Consider the following 21,930-nt stretch of genomic DNA (forward strand, 5'->3'; position numbering starts at 1 on the left):
TTCACATACAATATAGTAATCACATGTAAAAAAATAAAAGTAATCTACATTACATTTGGTATGCTGTTAAATAATAATAAACTTTCATTTAATAATAAATAACTAGTCATACAATGAGCAACCCATTTTACTGTTTCAAATCTGTGAATTATTTGATAATTGTGATTGAAAAGTAATTAAATTAAATTCATTAAAAAAGGTCTGACCACCTATTCTGTTGCAAGACATTATTTAAGCTATCATATTCTAAGAGGCAAAAGGTTTTAGCCTGAACTGACTGAGTTAGTAAATAATTAAATAATAAGCTAATAATAGGAAAAGTAAAAGTGAAGTGGTTTCCCATTCTGTTTTTCATCTAACTCTATATAAAACTGCAGATCAATACACCAACCACATTGAAATATAGCTTTTATTATTCTAAACTACAAAAAAATCTCACACTGCATCAGTGGACTGAGATTTGGACTTTTAGGGGTAGAGCTGGTCAACTTTATTTAGCCAGGCAGAAAAATCATTCTTTGAAACCTAGTAATCTGCTCTGCTCATACCATGAGACTGGATGATTTCACGGACAGTGGCTACTGTCTGCTATGTGTCTTACAGATAAAACCTATAATCGCTCGCCTCATAGTGCATGACTGAAATGGGTCAGGCCCCTGTAATTGATTGCTCATCTGCGGAAAGATTCTCCCATCTTGATTTGTAAATCAGTAGAATTTGTTGACAATACCAAGGTACAATTTGGGCACACCTGTAGCTTCTGATGAGTTTATCAATCATAAAAACTCATTGCACATGCACAACTTAAAGCAGAAGGAATTGATTCATGCAATGCAGGAGAGCATGCTGAGTGTGATTTGATTTTGATTTTGATTGATACTTGAAGTGCCAGAGGACGAACTGTACTGAATGTGTCACAGTAACTAACTCGATGTAGTCACTGCAATAATATTGGCTGTCTACAAAAATTAAAGTGGGCCTCAATTTGAGACTAAGTCCACCATTGACAGAAACCATTGCCATCAATGAAGCTCCTACTGAATCCACTTCAGCGTATTTATATAGGCAGAGATGCTGTAATTCCTGATAGACTTGGATATGAAGTAAGCCTATGTAAAATGAAAGCTGAATGTAGTTTACTGCTAGAGGATTGGGAGATTGTAACTGACATTAAGCTGACAACTACGGTGTCACAATTAGAACTGAGTACGCAACAAATAGCTCAAATGTAAATATTGATAATAATTCAATACAAAATGTTTCTGTGTTTTAAATGGTTCATTTGAACTACCAGAGAGAGAATGAATTGAAAGTAATAAAAAAATCTATAGCAAAAAGAAAAATGGATAAAGATAATGACCATTTCATGGTTACAAAATTTTATGTGAATAGTTGCTTAACAAATTTATTTAGTGCAGTTGGCCCAAAAATTAGAATTGCTATGGCAATCATGCATTGTTAAGAGACAGCACGAAAGAAGACAAAGAAAAAACACTTGATAAATAAAATGTAGGAACTGAGATAAAAGTAGCTGAATTAAAATGTATTTTTTATGCTGAATGTTAAAATGAAATAAGTTTTCCTTCATCACCTTCAGATATTTAGTTATGACTCTTTAAGAAACTTCTTAAATTATAGAATACAAAAATAACAATTGCAATTAACATTCCTAACTTTATTTTGCAGAGATTTACTTTATCTTAATTTCTTTTTTCTTATTTTCCTTTTGTGTTCATGAAGTCTCTTTTTATCATCCAGCAGTAGTCAATCAATCATCATAGATTCATCCCATCTGCCTTGATAACGTTGTTCTATCTGCAATATACCTCGGTGGAACCTTTATCCTTGTTCATCACTAATGTCACGCAAGTTTAAAGGGAAAAAGTCCAAATGAGAATGTAAAAATGAATTTTCAATTACATTCTGCAGTCTTTCCTTTCTTTTTCCTGTTTAGCCTCCGGTAACTAGCGTTTAGATAATTCTTCAGAGGATGAATGAGGATGATATGTATGAATGTAAATGAAGTGTAGTCTTGTACATTCTCAGTTCGACCATTTCTGAGATGTGTGGTTAATTGAAACCCAACCACCAAAGAACACCGGTATCCACGATCTAGTATTCAAATCCGTGTAAAAATAATTGGCTTTACTAGGACTTGAACGCTGTAACTCTCGCCTTCCAAATCAGCTGATTTGGGAAGACGCGTTAACCACTAGACCAACCCGGTGGGTTACTTTCTGCAGCCTAAATTTGTGTAGTTTACTAAGAGTTCATTTATAAGCTGATCATGGTTTTCAGCTTTTTTGTTTCCAAGAAAACCAGTAACAACATCTTTGAATGACTTTCATGCTACTAGTTTTTTTTAATTCAATCTGCTGTGAAATATAAGAGTATTTTCACAAATTAATTTTCTTATTTGTAACCCAATGAATATTCTCTTTTAATTTGGCTTCACGTAATTATGAAAATACCTCAGCTAAATGTTTAAAGCTGTCTCCATTTTTATATAATGCTTTTACAAAATTCTTCATCAGGCCTAGTTTTAAGTGTAGAGGTGGTAAGATACAAGTAATTCAATCTGCTTCGACAAGGGAAATATAGACAACATTTTCCTTTCCTGGGGTAAACTGATTTATTTTTGGCCAGTCTTTAACTGCATAATGTTTATCTGTAGCTCAACTATCCCACAAACACAATAAACAGATATATTTTGTAGTCATTCTGGAGACTGAGAAGAAGCCCTATCACTTTCAGATCAGCAATGATTCACCATGAATGTTCAACATACTTAATAGCTTTTAAAATTTTTGACATACTTTCACATGTTTCTTTCACTCCTACAGCATGTGCTACCGGCATAGAAGAAAACTTATTCGAGTTATGCAACAACACTGCTTTTAAGCTTCTTTTTGATGAGTCTATACATAAACGCCAATCATGAATAACATATTGAATCCAGTTCAGACATTAGCCCTCTAACATCATGGCAGGAACAAATTAAACCATCTCTTCTAAAGTATTTAGTAAATTTTCATTCTGATTTCTACATACTTAAATTTTATTATCCTTGATTAATAAATTTCATTCTTTAAAACATGAACCTAGGAGTTCTGCATATGTTGTTTTGACAAATACAAATCACTCAATTCTTATTGTGTGATGAGGTGAGTTTCAGTATTTGATTCTTCTGGATTGCAATTAATATCTATTGAAATTGAGGATTCATTGGTTAAGTCTTCTGGAGAATCTGAAATTTCTTTTCAAGAAGTTGGATTGATCAGAATCAGTAATCAACATCATGAAGTGCTGGTCTTATAGCTGAAATAACATTTGAGTATGCCATATTACTTTTATTGTTTGAATTGAAACGAGTAACATTTTTTAAGCAAAAATAGCAGTCATCATAATGGTTAGCAGGCTCTTGCCAAAACATTGGTATGCCAGAAGGAAAATGCTCTTTTTTTTCTTTTCACCAGTGTGTTAGTTTATTATAGCACTTGATGCATGCTTCATGTGAAGCCCAGGATTTATCTTGGTCTCCCAAGGAACAGTCAAAATAATGTTTGTAAGCAGTTTTCTGCAGATTCGAGACTGTTTTCGTTGACTTTTCACATGAATTCTCCACAAATGTAACAAAAAATATTTGAAGAATTTTTACAAACCCAATTTTTATTCATTGTAAAATTCAAAATGTTTTAATGAATGAAAGTAAACTGAAATATAACAGAAATACTTACTTAATTATAAAAATAATTAAGTTTTAATTTATTAAATACTTAATTATTTAAAATAGTTAAAAAATTGTTTCACGATAGAGTACAATAAAACACAGAATGAAACAAACACACCTTAACAAATCTTGATGTTCAATAGAATAAAAAAGTAAATGTTCAATAGATCGCAAAAGTTGTTCTGTCATATAAGTCTCATTAAATTTATGGCATTACTTATGAAACAATCTTTATAATATGCATATGATTAAAACCACTACCACAACTAAAGAACACGCCATAAGTCATGCCAAGAGCTGAAATACTGAAGAAAATTTCATCACGTTGAATTACTCATTACTTGACTCACCGACATGTCTAGACATGTCTGGGTTGACATGAAATGACATCATTTGACTGTTATGTATCAAATATAGGTCAACAGCGTGCATCACAATATAAATCAGATGTGAATAAGCAAACATACAGATGTACTAATTTATTTGTATTGTTTGTTCTACAAATGATGGAACAAATAAATTTAAGGGGTTGTAATTTAAGAGCATTAAGTGATGGGTTGTTTCGGAATATATATTCAAATTCAGCATATAAAATACTATACACAACACCTACTCTCTTTTCAGTTCCAAATTTTATGTTAACCAAGGTTATTAATATTATAAATAAGAATTGCTATAAATTGACATGTATTACCTGGCAGGCCGAACATGACGTTCTGCTGCTGAAATTCCAATGGCTGGTGCAATTGGTGCAGAGGAATTGTAGGGAGGACCATGTCTTGGCATCGTTCAAGCACATCGCGGCGATGACACCTGTACCAAAAAAAAAAAAAAATATATATAGTTTGATTACAATAAGGAAAACTATCTGAATAATAACTATTAAATATGGAGTTTGGTATACATTAATTAGTTTTGGATATTAATACACAATAAAGCTTACATAATTACAAAAAGGTAAAATCATGTTTGGTATAAGTAAAGCTGCTAATGGTTAAATGACAATATGATACTCACTAATATTGAAAATATTGCAAAACAGCATAAATTTGCATGCCTATTAATAAATATAAAATAATTTTATAACAGACTAGATTACCATATTAGGTAATATTTGTTGTATAATAGTTATTATCTCACTGTTCAGCTAACACCCACTTTAATAGTTTAATGTGAACTAACCAAGAATAATCTTAAAACAAAACAACTCTAAAAAATACCTCCCTAGCAGTAAAGAAATATTTTACAAAAAACTATTAAAAAAATAAAATTTCAAAGATTTTCAATTCCTAAAAAAAAGTCTTAATACAAAATTATAAATTCTTTTGAAAAGCCAAGAAACCTAGTAAATTAACCCTAATCTTTGCACATTCTTTATGGAGAAAAGAACTGTAGACAGTACTGAAACCATTATTATTGAACAAGAAACTTAATGTAACAGTAGACAAACTAAGATAGAAAACTGTAGAAGAGAAGACACCCAACATTTAAATACAAAGTAAAAATAAAATGATTCCACAACGATGTTTAATTAAAACAACTTTTATTTTAAGTTACATAGCATATATATTATTTTAAGACAATTCTACAATTTTTTTTCCAAAAACAAAATTGAATATCTTTTAAGAAAATTGATAAATATTTTTTTATAAATATCAGTTAAATAAGTCAATATACATTATGTACAGAATTGAAGCAGTAGATTCTGTTAAATGCAGTACACTTGTTTTACAACAGAAATGTTTATATTAATTGATTGCCTTATTATATCTGCTCCCATCATTCTTATATTAATTGCAAGATCCTGAGGAACATAAAAGCACTGACCAGAGTCCTTTTCTCTGAGAGCATATATATTAATTCACCAGCCTTTGTGGTGAACTGAGTGGTAATACTAGTACGAGCCCAATACGAGCTACAATTTTATCAAATTTGAATGATGATGAGAAAATATTAATACTGCAATATATGTGGCTCAGTGAAGAAGGTGATGAAAATTCAAACACTCCTGGCTTTCCCTCTAAGCCTGGAATGTGAAATGTTTAATGAGTTTAAACATTTCACATATCTTATTTAATATTTTCTATATCTATATTTTTCTTTTATGATAGAGGTAGATGAACTTAAAATAAATTACTAAATACGTCACTAATTTTTATGTTCTTTCAGTTTAAATATAAACACTTTATTTACCTCTTTTAACACTGTAATATTAATGCATCTACTGTCGTTTAAGCTCATATATACAATATGTTATTAGATGAAATATTTTTAAAAAACTTTTTTTAATAGAAGTTAAAAAAAAATCTTAATTTCATTTTATTAAAAAGATAATATTATTATTAAATTACAAAAAACTTATTATACACAACTCTTCTGAGTTGTATACAATAATTAAGTAGGCAGTTGTGTTACACAGTTTAAAATATCTAGCACCTACAATAAATATATATTCTTTTAATTTTAGTAGTATATTCTCAGACACGTTGAATACATATTTTAACGGGGCAGATGAAATGATAGATTAAATAATTCCAGAAATTTTCTGGAAATCGAATCCAACTGATTAATGCCACAAAACTAATCGCTACACCAATTGCTCGACCTAGTATGTTGGTTAGCGGTTTTCAACGTGGACTGATAATAACTTACTGTACTTTTTGTTAAAGGATTCTGTTCACCTCTATTTTGCATGAATACATAAAGATTCCAGTTTTCTAGACTCTGGAGTATTAGATTTACAGAATTTATAAAATGCTAAAATAAAATAAGAACTTATTTTATTGTCTTAATAACAAATAGCAGAGGAAGGCTTCGAGAATTTTCCCACCCTCTCATACATACAACCCAAAATGTATTATAAGGAGTATTAGTCCTCCTTAATTTTCAGATTGATTATTAATTATCATTATTATTTGGAAAATATATATATATCTTCTTTTTTTGCCAAAACATAAAATATAGATTGTAAAATCATTGTAGCGTAGGGCTGCCCCGCTGACACGGTATGTAAAACTCTGATAAAACTGAATCAATTTTTGACATCAGGATTGGTCAATTCTTCACACGGGAAAAAACACAGACATTAAAATATCAGTAATTTTTATACTCATGGACTTTAAAAACAGTACATATGTCAAAATATGTAAATATGATTTTCTGACAAAAAATAAACAAATTTTTTTTAAAAATAAAATCTTTCTAATATAATAAATATACCCACTGAATTCAAATTAAATATTTTCAAACATCGATTCAAATAAAATTTTATGCAGTTCAAAATAAAGTTTCTTTTAAGCAGATGGGACATCTGGTTAATCTCAACCGAAAAGATTTTTTTTTTATTCGGTTCAATATCGTTTTTCAACCGACAATTGAAACAGAACATATAAATTTCAATAAAACTAGTACATTATATAAAGCCGAATAGGATTACACATCGAATAAGGTCTTGCATATTATAATAACAATGAAAAAGGGAAAAGGAGGGACCGTGAAAAAAAAAAGTGAATTCAGTTTAAATCATTCGCTCGCTCCCAAACTAAAGAACTGCCGCGCCGAATAGCTTATAACGATGCAACAATTTAATGACGGCTATCAAACGCTTCATTCACTTAACTAGGACAACCATAACGAATTACTTTTTCAGTCACCCTAAAAATCATTCCTAATGAATATATACTGCAATAAAAAAAACCACCGTAGATAAAATATAAACAAAACAGAAACATTTTACAATTAATAGATCTTATTGAAAAATTGACTAGTTTCTAATTACTTTGATTACAATGATAATGCGCAATGGAAGAAATTATCGTATTTGCTGGGATATAGTCGACCTCTTTTTTAAATTTTAAAATTCAGGTATAAATGATAAGAGGCTTTTTGTGCTAAATAAAATTTTACCACCGAAAAGATATTAATTTCGAAATTTATTATACATAATTACACAACGGTAAATATACTTTCTATTATACTATTATATTAGTATTTTAATACATTATTTTATAATATTATATACAGTCGCCGCCAAGTAACGGCGAGCTTGCAGTGACGATGATTACTAACCGACATAAAAACATGTTCCTCGCTTTTAGTAATACCCCTAACCAAATAATAGTTCTATTTTTAACAAAGGAATGCAACAATTTTGAAATGAAATACAGTCGGCTAATTCCGTACTGTACATTGCAAAATGTATAACGGATGACAAAATATCTATTACTAATTACACGGTAAATGGTTATTACTGTAACTTTAGTTTCTTACTGGAAAATGAATTATCCATTTAATTCTTCAGCTACAACGCTTTCCACGCTGTCATCACTATCTTCAGTGTAATCTTCACTATTATCACTGTTACTACATAAAGAGACGATGAAAAATTCTGTCAGAGAATCTATTAACGATCTCCGCTCCAATATTCACCTTCGATTTTTTTAACCTTTTCACAGTAGGTTTCTAGTGTTCATCGCTCATCGAAATCATTTTATCTTCACACAATTTCTGCACTTCTGACATCTTAAACGTTATTATGGCTCGCAATACCACTGACCATACCATCTCGATTGAATTTAAATCAGAATGGTAAGGTGGAAGCCGCAGAACTTCATGCCCATTTTTCTCCAACCATTCGTCAGATTGGTATCGTTTTCTGTTTTGTTCAACTTAATTAGTTCATACGATTGCGGTTTAAGCATTTATGATGTTTCTCAAGCCAAACAGTCATGTCTTCTTTCTTGGTTGATGACACTGAAAGTTTTTCAGAAAGGGTATTATCGTACGGAACATTATCAATAACTACTACAGACTCAGGAGGAAGGTTAGGAACTAATTTTTCTTCGGCCCATTTTAAATAATTTGCTATCATAGTAATCGTCACTTTTTGATTTGGCTGTCCAAGTTAACATTGTGTTTGGAATAAAGTCCATTTCACGTAAGTGTGAATATAATTAAGCGTTCACTTTTATTCATCGGTAAATGAAGTTCTGCACCGCTGTCGTCAGCCCTTGATTTTGCCTTTGAATGCGATTATAAAACATAGGATTCATCAAAGAATACGATCGCCAGGTTAAATTTTCTAAAATCACTGATTCTCTGCAAATATGAAATCCTTTTCTACCTAATAACACGTTTTACAACTAAAATTTTCCTTTCGTTTTCTATTTTGCGCCACTTAATACCTAATTCTTTCAAAATTCCTCTTAAATTAGTTTCACTGCCGTTAAAAATAATTTTAATTTTCTATTCTTTACAGAGTTTGTTAACTGTTGTCAGCTCCATTATTTAAAAGGTTTTTACCTTTCACAAAAGACTTATATTCAGTTATAACTATTTGCATGACAACGAATTACTTTATAAGGTTTGAACCGTTAAACCACGATAAAAATCTTTTACATAATTACAAAATTAATTGACTATGTAACAAAATACACGACACACACCAAAAGAACCGTACCGAGAGGCAGAACCACAGAACTTAACTTTATGTACATGGAAAAGCAAAGAGAAAGAAAAATAAAATAAAAATAATTGTTTTGTATTTGAAACATGATGTCACTTTCTTAATACTATAACACAAAAATACATCGCTTCGTAAACAAGAGTAGCATCATGTTTATACTATTAAAAGATGACATTATGATGTGCCAACGTTTCAGAGAATAGTAAAAGTGACGTGCGGGTTGATCAACCAAGCCGTTACGTGGCTGCTACTGTATATTCTTGCTTAAATTTTATATCTAAATAGATCATTGTTCCGTTCCACGTCAAGCCGTCCGGTGCTTCGATCTAGTGGGTGCTAGCGCTAACAGGAAGGTTAAGCCGTATTAGCATTCTACGTCAGAATCCGATCCAGAGCGGTCGTATGCACTTTCAATCCGGATGGACATGTTCGGATGAACGTTTAGTTTATTAGTATAAGTTATATGTTATTAAGTTTAATTATATATGTGTAAAGTTATGTATTAAATGTTCAATTATAAGACGACAGACAATTCATTAAACCATTATTCAACAAGCAACAAGATGGCTTCATTCATCAGCTATGAACATACAGTCCAACCTTGCTCTAAATTCTACCAATCATAATTAAAAAAAATTAATCGTGCGCAAGATTTTTGATAAAAAATATTTTAAAAGAAATAATAATGACTACAATTTAAAAATGTTTATTTAAATCGTTGTCCTGTATTTTTATGAAAAGAAACTGCATTAAAAAATTCACTCACAACACACGAATACTTGAACTGAGACTTATCGTCATCACTACTGCCGTCTGAAAAAAAAATGTTTTCATCATTTGATTCTTCCTCCCATAGAATATTATTTTCAGTTCCATTTTAAATGCTTTTCTAATGACATCTGGTGTTATCGAGTTCCACGACTTATTAATCCACTCGCATAATAAACGGAAGTTGTTTTTATTTTTCTAGTAGGAGTTAGTTTATAAATGTTGCTTCGCATCCAACAATTATAATTTATTAAAGATTATCTGTAAAGACTTGATTTACAACTATTTCCAAAACCAGTAACTACGAAGTCATACCACCAGGCATTTATTATAACTAAAACCGTGTTTAGTTTTTTCACTTCCGATTGCACATTACCGGTCAAATGATCTCTAAATGCATCTAATATTAACATGGCCTTCTAATACCTAAGTTTCTGTACCAGACCGATTTAAGCCAATCTTTGATAAAAGATCGAAGATTGGCTAAAACCTCGACCTATATTCGGATAAATACCGTAAACAGCCTTTGAAGAATATATCTCATGAAGCATTTTACGGAAAAATAGTTGAATTAATATCATATTAAACCTTGTTAGTTCTTTTCTGCGTCAGTTGTGTAAAATTTATTCGAAAAAAAAATTGTAATAAAGAAAATAACGCATAAAAATAGTATCAGGAAGAGGAAGGGTTATTGTAAGTAGTTAAATCGATGTTGGTTTACTTTAGAATTCTTAGATCTATGGTTACTTCCAAATCAGCTGATTTGGAAGTCGCGAGTTCCAGCGTTCAAGTCCTAGTAAAGTCAGTTATTTTTACACGGATTTGAACAGTAGATCGTGGATACCGGTGTTCTTTGGTGGTTGGGTTTCAATTAACCACACATCTCAGGAATGGTCGAACTGAGACTGTACAAGACTAAACTTCATTTACACTCGTACATATCATCCTCATTCATCCTCTGAAGTATTATCTGAAAGGTAAATTACCGGAGGCTAAACGAGAAAAAGAAAGAAGATTTACGATTAGCTGCGTATCTAATTATTAAGAAGTTTTGGGGATAATACGCTTATCAAGAAGCAAATAGATTTGGTATTATTTTTATTTCCATTGTAGCAGGTACTGATTGGGCTATTTCATTAACACCCTTACTTTATTTATTCTTGTCTCGATGCATTTCAGTTATGTATCCGGTTACTGACAGAATTAGTATACGTTTAATCAGCCTAAAATGGCTTTAATATTGTAAAGAAAAATTACGCGTTCTTTTCCGTTATCCTCCCGATAGTTGTTATCGATGAATTAATGAGTTTCAGTAATTTTACAATACCATATTTCTATAGCAATTAATGATACATATATTAAAGAGAGTTAGAAAATATATGATTATTTTATATAAAGAGAACGGCTTATATTTGATGATGGGCCTACTGATATGTTTGTACTCGTTAACTTCACAAGTACTTGGTGTCTGTTTTGTTCTATTTTATTTGTTTTGGCTTATCAACTCTCAAAATGATTGCAAGTTTCTATTGCTTCGCTTTTATTGCTTTAGTTTCTACTGCTTCGCTTTTAAGTTTTATTTTTCTTTCCGTAATGAATGTTCCCGGTAATAATTCGTTTGTAGGAAATAACTTGTGAAAAAAATTTAATCGCACGAATTTTAGTCGACTTCATTGCATCTGTTTCCTTAATTATTTCAGATCACTAGCCGGGATATGAAATTTGAACCGTATTTATGTATATAACAGTGTAACTATTCTCAAAATTCTATAAATCCGACTACTTTTACAGACTTTTGAAGGTTGTAGGAATAGCAAAAAAAAATAAGCTTAGTTGAAAAAGAGGCAAAGCGAGAAATGTATTAGATAACTATTATTGAGAAATTTCTGCGGCGCCAGAAAGTAAAAAGAAGTAGTGAATAGGAATCCGTTACAGTCCATTCTGGACGACATTGACGCCTTTTGGTCTGACAAAAAGTCACTTGGTTTTTGTAAGTACAATAAATATCACTTTCATATTCTACGGCCGTATTATAATATTTGAATTACGCGGCTGGAACCAGTATCATGAGGGTCATTATGAAACAGATTTTTCATTACGATAAAGGTGTTCAACCCATCAAAACTTTTTTGTTTGTTTAAACTCCGAGACCACCATTACGTACTGCTTCAGAGGATGAGATGAATGATCTGTAACGTGTGTGAAAATGCCACGCCTGACCGGGATTCAAACCCGGGACCTACGGATAAAGGGTCGAGACGCTACCACTCGCACTACGGAGGCCGGAAGATCAAAAGCCTACTCTTTCCTACCACTGATCGATCGATCTGAAGCGGGTATTGTTTAATGTATCAGCTGTTATTTTTTTTTAAATTTAATTTTAATCCATTTTAGTAGTTAGCAAGCAGAGGTAAATTTGAAAGTGCACCGATAGGTAACTAAGTTTCTATATTACACTGTTTATTCTTCATTATAGGCTCGTTGCATAATGTAATATTTTATAAGTATGTCACAAAATACACACAACATGTAAAAATAAAATACATAATTAAAAAATATTAAACATTTTAATAAATTCATTTAAATAATAATCGTTTATTATTACGGTAATTACAAATTACTATTATTGTAATAGTAAACTATTATTTATTATTATTAATAAAATAACTATCATAAAAATTTATTGATAAAATATTGGCATGAGAATAAGAGAAGACAACGAAATTATGTTCTACAAATAAAGAGACTATCGTTTTGGTCAATGGGGATAAATACGGTAGGAATAGTCGATGTAAGGCTGGAGCTGCTTCCTACAATATGCGGCTCCTTCTTTAGAGCTTTACATAAATATTACATACAGTATGCGCATAAATTTTATTATTTCAATTAAAATCAGTATACAAAAGAGTTGTACGGAAAGATGAGTTCCTAATTAAAACTGCCTGGAATCTCGACCTCCTTTTAAAAAAAGGAATATAGATCTGTACCGTATTCTACACTTACATAAAGCAACTAACTCTTTTCTAACAAACGACCGATAATCCTCCCCTCTTGTTGAAACGGAAATTCTTTTTTTTTGTTGCACAACCCTTTTATCACCCCATTAACAACTAAAATTATGAAACTACATGGTATCTATCATAACAATACATAAATGCAAACAAAATGAACCTATTTTAATACAGACGAAAAATACACCACTTGACTAAAATATGATAGAACTGGTTTTTAACTGAATCTGCAACTTTTTATTGTAACCGAAAATTTGTTATAGGCTTTAATTTTTTCCTGATGGCTAACTGATTTTTTTTCCATAACTAAAAACGATCTTTCTTCCAAATTTTTAAAGGAAAATAATACTTTTTCACAAAGAACTATATATAAAACCTCATAAAACTTTAAGCTGTATTAGGTCTGTTCAGAAAATAACCTAACTTTATTATTTTTTTTAGTTTTTATTATTAATTTTAGAGACTATTGGTCCTTGTCCCCTTCAAAGTGCTCTTTCTTTTTTCCTGTTTAGCCTCCGGTAACTACCGTTTAGATAATTCTTCAGAGGATGATATGTATGAGTGTAAATGAAGTGTAGTCTTGTACATTCTCAGTTCGACCATTCCTGAGATGTGTGGTTAATTGAAACCCAACCGGCAAAGAACACCGGTATCCACGATCTAGTATTCAAATCCGTGTAAAAATAACTGGATTTACTAGGCCTTGAACTCTGGAACTCTCGACTTCCAAATCAGCTGATTTGGGAAGACGCGTTCACCACTAGACCAACCCGGTGGGTCCCTTCAAAGTGCTTCCCTCCCCTATTCACACGCTTTTCCCAGCGATGTTTCCACTTCGCGAAGCACTCCTGAATAGCTTCATTTGAAACGGTCTTTAAGGCCCGCGATGAATTTGTTTTAATGTCATCAATAGTTTCAAAACGGCGTCCTTTCATCACCCACTTTAATTTCGGAAATAAGAAAAAAATCACAAGCAGCCAGGTCTGACGAGTAGGGAGGCTGAGCGAGGACAGTCACCTTATTTTTGGCACAAAACTGACGAATCGACAAAGCTTAGTGTGCGGGCGCAATGTCGTGGTGAAGGAACCGTGAGTTATCTCGCCACAAGTCTGGTCTCTTTTTGCAGATTTTTTCACGAAACCGTTGTAAAACGCCTTGGTAGTACACACGGTTCACTGTTTCACCTTGAGACAAGAATTCAAACGCACAATTCCATTAAACTCGAAAAAACAGAGAGCACTACTTTGTCATCGGATCAAGACTGACATGCTTCCATGGGGCGTGGAGATCCTTTACCGATCCATTGTATGACTGAGCTTTCGTCTCCCGTTCTGATCCTTTACATCAATGTAAGTCGACATCGACTAGTTTACGAAGTTGCCGACAAACATCCACTCGATGTTCTTTCTGCTGTTAGATCAATCGAGGAAAAAACTTTGCCCCTATTCGACGCGTGTTCAATTTTTCAATCAAAATGTCATGGCATGATCCAATTGAGATCCTAACCTCGATTCTCAAGTTCTCTGACAGTAAATCGGCGATTTGCACGCACCAGATCGTTGATTTTCTGTATGCGGGGTGTTATCAAATGAAGTCGAAGGTCTTCCTGGTCGAGGGTCATTTTCAATCGACTGACGACCGCTTTTAAATTGTGAAAACCATTCGTAACATTGCATACGACCCAGAACATCATCTCTGTAAGTTTGTTTCAAACGTTGAAACGCTTCTGTGAATGTTTTCCCCAGTTTCATGTAAAATTTTACTTGTATCGTTGTTTACCAAAATCGAACATTACAAAAATCGCTACTAACACTTAAAACAGGTTGCACTCAAATAACAATAACACGAAAACTAAACGAGATATCAACAATCCAAGAACATGTGGTTACAGAAGAGGTTATGCGGAATACAATGCTGCCAACCACAAATTACGGCTAAATATCTACGTTGGAGCGAAATTAAAAATGTTCGGTTATTTTTTGAACAGACCTCGTATGTTGTTAAACTTTCCTGGTACTTGAACAGAGCTTAATATTGTTCCTAGCTGATAAAGTCGAAAATTATTATTATACTTTCCATCTCACAGGTTTCCTTAGGTATGCCATTATAAATTTTCTTATTTAAAAAAAAGTAAACTAACAAAACAAAAACGTTATAAAATGATTTAGTACACCAGTAACAAGTTACAAGAAATAACATTAATTCAAATCTCTGATACCTTTTCTACCCAAAGATAATAAAATAATCTAATTAAAATCGCCTTAAATAAAAATATTTTAGGCTATTTCAGATAAACAAAAATTAAACTAATTTAAATGCTTTTCTCTCTACTTTTCACGTTATGACAAAGATTGAAAACGATTTCTACCGCGATATCGTATGGTTTAGAAACAAAAATATAAGAGAAAGTTTTACTAATATTATTTTATTTTAAAGTATTTGAATAAACGCTATGTTAAAATACATATTAAAAACGTTATCATAATCGTTTGATGGATTTGTTTTTAAATGTTTTACGAATTATCTCAGAACCTTAAGATAATCGAGATTCTCCTCACCGTTAACCAGGGTAATCGGGAATTTAAAAACATTTCGTAATAAATATTTAAATTAAAATTTCTCCATACGAATAATATATTCTACAGGCTACGCTGCAATGTTGAAATAGTAATGATGAAACAAAAACTACGTAACAAAAATATTACATGCATAAGAAATCAAACAAGACTGAAAAGTAATGACGACTAACAATAAAAAACATCATACATATACTAATTTTAATAGAAACCAACTATTTCAAGAAAATAATAATAACAAAAAAAGTAAAATTTGTTTGGCATACACGTTCAAACTGAAGTAATTTTTTAAACGACTTTGATTACATCACCCTTATGTTCTCACCCGCGTGCTCGCACACAAATAGTTATGCTTTTACAATACAAATCAGATGGTATAGCTCCCAGTGAAGTCATAAATAAGATGATACACACAGAAGGCCAACGAAGCAAGTCTGGCAAGCAGATTTAATGAATAGAGCGTGTGTGTGCTGTGAATTCATTGAGCGACTGACTTCTGTGAGCACAATTGGGCATCATTCGTTTGGTAGGCTATTACAGGAGGGACTTTTATACCATTCACAGGCATATATATATCGGGGCAAAGTCGTTGACTCACTACATCTTGGGTGATAAATTAGGGTGTGTGTTCTGTACAATAAATTATGATATGTCAAGAACTGTTGATAAACCTATAGACCAATAAACTTTCTCAAAAAGAATATATATATATATATAAAACAAACTTCGAAAATATTAAGTGTAACGAAAATGATTCAATTCAACAAATCTGTTCTACAATTTTTTTACCATGAAAAAACGGAAGAATTAAAAGATACATATATCAATTTTTTTTTTTTTAATATATAAACTTATTAAATTATATATATATATATATATATATATACAAAATAAAATTTAACAAGCTTTACGTTTCGAATTATAAAAAAAGCTGAAAACACAGTTGTAGGACTTTCCCGTCACGCGGTTTTTTCTGATGCACAGCTTACACACACAACTTAGTTTAAAATATTTATCAATTAAATACAATATTTTTTGTTAATTTAATTCAACGATAGTAACTAAAGCGCACGCGCATACCGTATTTCATTCGTGCGGGTGTGGTGGTACTAGCGGCCACTTTAAATAAATTTTTACACTTTAAAAACTGTAACGAAAAAGATCCACTGTACTCTACAATGTTTCAAAACTATTACTATTGTTTGGAGTGAGGGTGCAATTTAGCAAAAAAAATTTGTACAAAAAAATGTTTTTTTTATATAATTGTTCACAATATTAAAAAAAAAAATGCAACGAAAATCACCCCTTGTACTGCCTTCTATAACTCTTCAAAATTAGAACCATTTTTAGGGGTAGGGGTAAAATTAAACAAAAAGTATTTTTTACAAAAGTTGTTTACTTTATTCACGAAATTATCCAAAAAAAATAACCTTAATTATGCACCCACCGGGTTGGTCTAGTGGTGAACGCATCTTCCCAAATCAACTGATTTGGAAGTCGAAAGTTCCAGCGTTCAAGTCCTAGTAAAGTCAGTTATTTTTACACGGATTTGAATACTAGATCGTGGATACCGGTGTTCTTTGGCGGTTGGGTTTCAATTAACCACACATCTCAGGAATGGTCGAATTGAGAATGTACTAGACTACACTTCATTTACACTCATACATATCATCCTCATTCATCCTCTGAAGAGTTATCTAAACGGTAGTTACCGGAGGCTAAACAGGAAAATGAAAGAAGAAGAACCTTAATTATGCAAAATCTGGGAACAATTTCGTTTTTTCCCCTGTATCCCCGACCCCCTGACTGTTTGAATTGAAAATTTAATATCATCAATGCCCCATACAATAGAAGTAATCTGACCAAGTTTGGTCAAAATCGGTTGAGTAGTTTTGGAGATATAAAGTGATTGATTTATAGGTTAACGCCAAAAAATCATTTTTAGGAGTAGGGGTGAAATTTAACAAAACATTTTTTTACAAAAGTTGTTTTTTACTTTATTAATATTCATAAAATTATCAACAAAAAAAAATATATATATATACAACCTTAATTATGCAAAATCTGGAGACGATTTCATTTTACCCCTGCATTCCCCACCTACTGTCATTTTTAACTGAAGATTTAACAGCATCAATGCCCCTACTACAGAAATATTATAGCCAAGTTTGGTGAAAATCGATCGAGTAGTTCTAGAGGTAAAAGACGATTTACACGCCAACATTCATGCGTACACCCATTTTGTCGCGAAAATTTCGGTGCCATTTTTCGATTTTCTGATGTCAATTCGTTAAGGTTCGGTAAAAACCGTATATGCCCAAATCACATTTCCCAAGTAGTACGAGAAAAAATTCTTAGGCAATTTTTTGAGGGTATTTTTTTAAAACCGTTTCCGAGTTTCAAACAGGCGTAAAATCGAAGCAAAAGAATTATATATAAAATCGCGTTTCGTTTTTTTTTTTGTTGATATTAAATTATTTTTGAAGAAAAATTTTAATTAATTGTTTAAAGATATCTGATATGGGAAACAAAAGCTACACTTAAAAAATAAAAGTTCTCAAAAAAAAAAAAATTGGATTCACTCTAGCACAGAATACCATATTTTAATACATCGCATACCTAGCCGTTCATAAAAATTATTTGAATGTCAAATAAGTTTTCAATTCCATATAATATTCAAGATCGATTATAACTGAATAACGAAACCTCATTCAATTTATCAGAAATCTGATAAAAATTAAATACGTCTTAAAATATTTAAGAATTTTCATCCATTTCACGAAATAAAAGTTTTTTTTAAAGTTTTTCAAACATGGCACCGTTGGTAAAACATAATTTAATTTAAATATAATATTAAAATCAACTTACCAATAGATTAGTTAATTCCTACAAACGTTTTCAACTATTCAGACATCTTCAGGAGGATTGATCTTATAATAATTTATAATTGAACTATAACAATACACAAAATTAAAAAAATAAAATTGTTAGAATCATAACAATTATTGTTATAAGCTAAATATTGTAAATTTAAAGAAAAGATAAGTACATCCGGTTTGTAAGAATTTCAAAATTGTTAACTTATGACAATTTTTAACTTATGATGATAAATTATTATCATTCTAACAATTTTATCTTGTGAATGTTATATATTTCTATATTATAATTCTAAATTATTATAAGATCAATCCTCCTGAAAATGGCGGAATAACCGAAAATGTATGAGGGACAACTAATCTATTGGTAAGCTGATTTTAATATTATATTAAATTAAGTTTTTTTGTTTAATTCTGAATTATTAGCATTTTTTTACCCCTCCCCTTTTCCAAAAAAAAAACTCATTTCAAAGAAACTGTAATCAAAACGGTTTCAGAATAAAATCTATCTGAATGTTGTACGGAATTTTCTGTAGGTAAAAAAAACAGATTTTTTTAAAAACTATTTCAAAAATCAATTTTACGGCACTTTTTTTTCTTTTTTCTGTGAGGAGTATACCAACTATACCAACAGGACTATACCAACAACGGTTACTAGTAGATTTATTAAAATGTCACAACAGCCAGCTGGACAGTTAACAATACTGAAAGGAATTGTAGCACAATACCTAAATCATTTTAAAAGGAAACTGAATAACTAATAGGGTAAAATGGATGGTAACAGTTCGATTGAAAATGTAGGAAGAAAAAAAAACAGCCGGACTCGTGACGCAAAAACAGACCGAAGTACAGTATCCCAAATCGCAGAATAGGACAGTCAGTTACAAACACAAAAGACCATATTTTTAATACAGTCTAGTTCAACAAAAAATAGGTACATATTATATTTTATAACTGTCTAATGAAACTAATCACCGAAAACTTAATCAGGAAGAATTTGTTGCTACGCCTGGATATTAATTCCATATAAGTTAATAGCTAACCGGAAAATTAAAACTAACCATTAAAATAAATGGATTTAGATTAGAAAATGGTTAGATTTAAATAGTTAATGGTTTAAATGGTTAGATTTTATTAAATCTAACCATAAAATAATACAATAAAACGGTGATCATATCTAATGACAGAGTTTAAAATAAGAATACTGAATTATAACAATCATTCACAAAATTTGTAACGCATACGTGTTTATAATATAAAAAGTATCTAAACGAATTTCTAAAACGCATATATTATTTTACGAAATTTTTATCATTTAAAGGTTTGATTACCGTGCATGATTTACCAGGATATGCAGATACTTTAGCATCTCATTCTACATGTAAAAAAAAAAGTACATATAAACATAGGTCCAGAAAAGCTTCGTTAACGAGTTACGGCTGGCGAAAAATTTCGCCCAGATTTCATCTCCTCCAATGAAATGAGGCCATGCAGAAATTAGATCTGACAAATTGAAAAACAAATGAGTCCGAGTATTGTAACTTAAGTAGTATTTAAAAAAACCGGCAAAAACGCACTTTTTTACGTTCGACTTGTAATAACGTTGTTAAATTGCCAATAAACAGATAAAAATAATAAAAATTGTAGGAAATTTAATTCTAAACGGAAAAATAAAGTAATTTATATTTTTCCGTTTACAATTAATTTCCTACATTAGTTTTATCTGTTAATTGGCAATTTAAAACTAACAGAAAGCGAATAACAAGTTAAATAAAATGGACTATTATTTAGAGCAATACGAAACTAAATTTAACTGGAAAATGATTTTTATCGATAACCTAAATCTGTTATCGATAAAAATCATTTTTTTCAAAACTGGGGAAAAATTATAAAAAAAGAAAACAGAAATTTCTGGTATTCAATAATAAAAGAAGTTCCAAAATAAATTATTTCATACAGGACAGTACTGTATAAACGATCGTAGCGGTATATTTAAGTTCTGTTAAAAAAACTATGATTTTTGTTTAAATCGAATTAAAATAAGAAATTACTTTTTTTTTGAGAAATCTTTATTTCATAAGTTGGCAATACAAAAACAGCTAAGTTTTTTGAATTTTAATTGTGTCGTTTTGTAAGCTTACAGCCGAGTTTCAGTTCATTAGTGCAATTTTCCTCTTAGTAAAAGTAGACAGCTGTACTGTTATGAAACCATCAAATTGGCTTATATTTATGTCCCAAGAATTTGGGAGCGCAACCGAATCGGAACCACTTCTTTCTCAAGTTACGAGAAGTTAGTTATTAAACGAAACATACGAAAGAAATGGGAAAGAAGATAAAAAATGATAGGGTATGAATTCCAGCAGGCTAGTAAGAAAAAACTGATGTGGACACCACATGACTTCCTTGTACGCCTATTAAATTCCATATACATTTTTTTTTTTAAATGAAAAGTATATAAAATTGTATTTCATTAATAACTTCTGATATTTTTTTATTATTATTATTGAATTATTATTTATTGTAATTTTTTTTTACAACAGAGGTTAATAATTATTACTAATAAATCAATATATATTTAAATTTAAAAAAAAAGTTATAAAAAAGGAGATGAAGTCAGATTCGAACTGATGTGCCTTCCCCTTATAAGATCCAAGTATTTCATTAATTAATATCTCATTTGGCTATACTCTAGAACCAATGTAAAAGTACCACGTATGATATATCGTTGAAAAGAACTCAATGAGGACTTCTTACTGCAGTTAAAACAAAAGTCTAAAATCTAGTTTTTTGGATTTTGGGCTATTTTTGTACACGTTTGGTGCAGTCGATTGTAATCAAAAGGAGAAGTGCACAACTAGATGTTACAACAGTCCTAAATCCAAAATTTCAACATCCTACGAGTAATCGTTTTTTAGTTATGCGAGGTACGTACGTACAGACGTCACGTCGAAAGTAGTCAAAATGGATTCAGGGATGGTTAAAATGGATATTTCCGTTGAAATCTGAAAACCGAAATTTTTCGCAATCACAATGCTTCCTTTACTTCGTGTACGGAAGTAAAAAGATTAAATTTTAAAGAAAAGTAATAAATTTCCATGTCACAAAGAACTCTAACCTCAGCAGGACTGTACCGTCAAAAAACTTCTAAAACGCTTGTTGAACTAGACAGGAACGGAACAAGCAGTGAACTTATCCGAGTGGTCGACAATCTTTAGAAAAACATTGTTGGCGACGAGTCCAAACCGGGCGTCAGATGAGACACCTGCTCTGCACGTTTACAGTATAAACTTCTCTGAACCAAAATATTAATGAATATTTTTCTCCGCTCGTTTAATCCGCGTCAGTTTGACGGTACGTTAAACGTGTAAACAGAGCTTAAACTAAATAAATAGAAGAGATCGGAATTCGCACATTTTTACTAGTTATAAGTAGGCTAAATGGGTAGAGTAAAAAATTTAATAGAATTATTAAAAGGTCATTATTTAAGTATAAAAAAATACAGTTT

The 21,930-nt window shown here is 31.0% G+C and overlaps 1 protein-coding gene across 4 annotated transcripts in view; it reads right to left on the minus strand.

The window, feature by feature from the left end:
* Positions 1-21,930, minus strand: part of LOC142329859 (uncharacterized) — an 86,943-nt gene that overhangs the window by 42,029 nt on the left and 22,984 nt on the right. For all 4 annotated transcript variants that reach the window (XR_012757604.1, XM_075374739.1, XM_075374738.1 and 1 more), the window contains exon 2: positions 4,425-4,543. Coding sequence is in view for 3 of the 4 variants with exons in the window: in XM_075374739.1 (XP_075230854.1) it covers positions 4,425-4,516 (92 nt within the window). In the remaining variant the exon portion in view is untranslated. The remainder of the gene's footprint in view (positions 1-4,424; positions 4,544-21,930) is intronic.

Source organism: Lycorma delicatula, chromosome 9, assembly GCF_047948215.1.
Source record: "Lycorma delicatula isolate Av1 chromosome 9, ASM4794821v1, whole genome shotgun sequence".
Classification (NCBI taxonomy): Eukaryota; Metazoa; Arthropoda; class Insecta; order Hemiptera; family Fulgoridae; genus Lycorma; species Lycorma delicatula.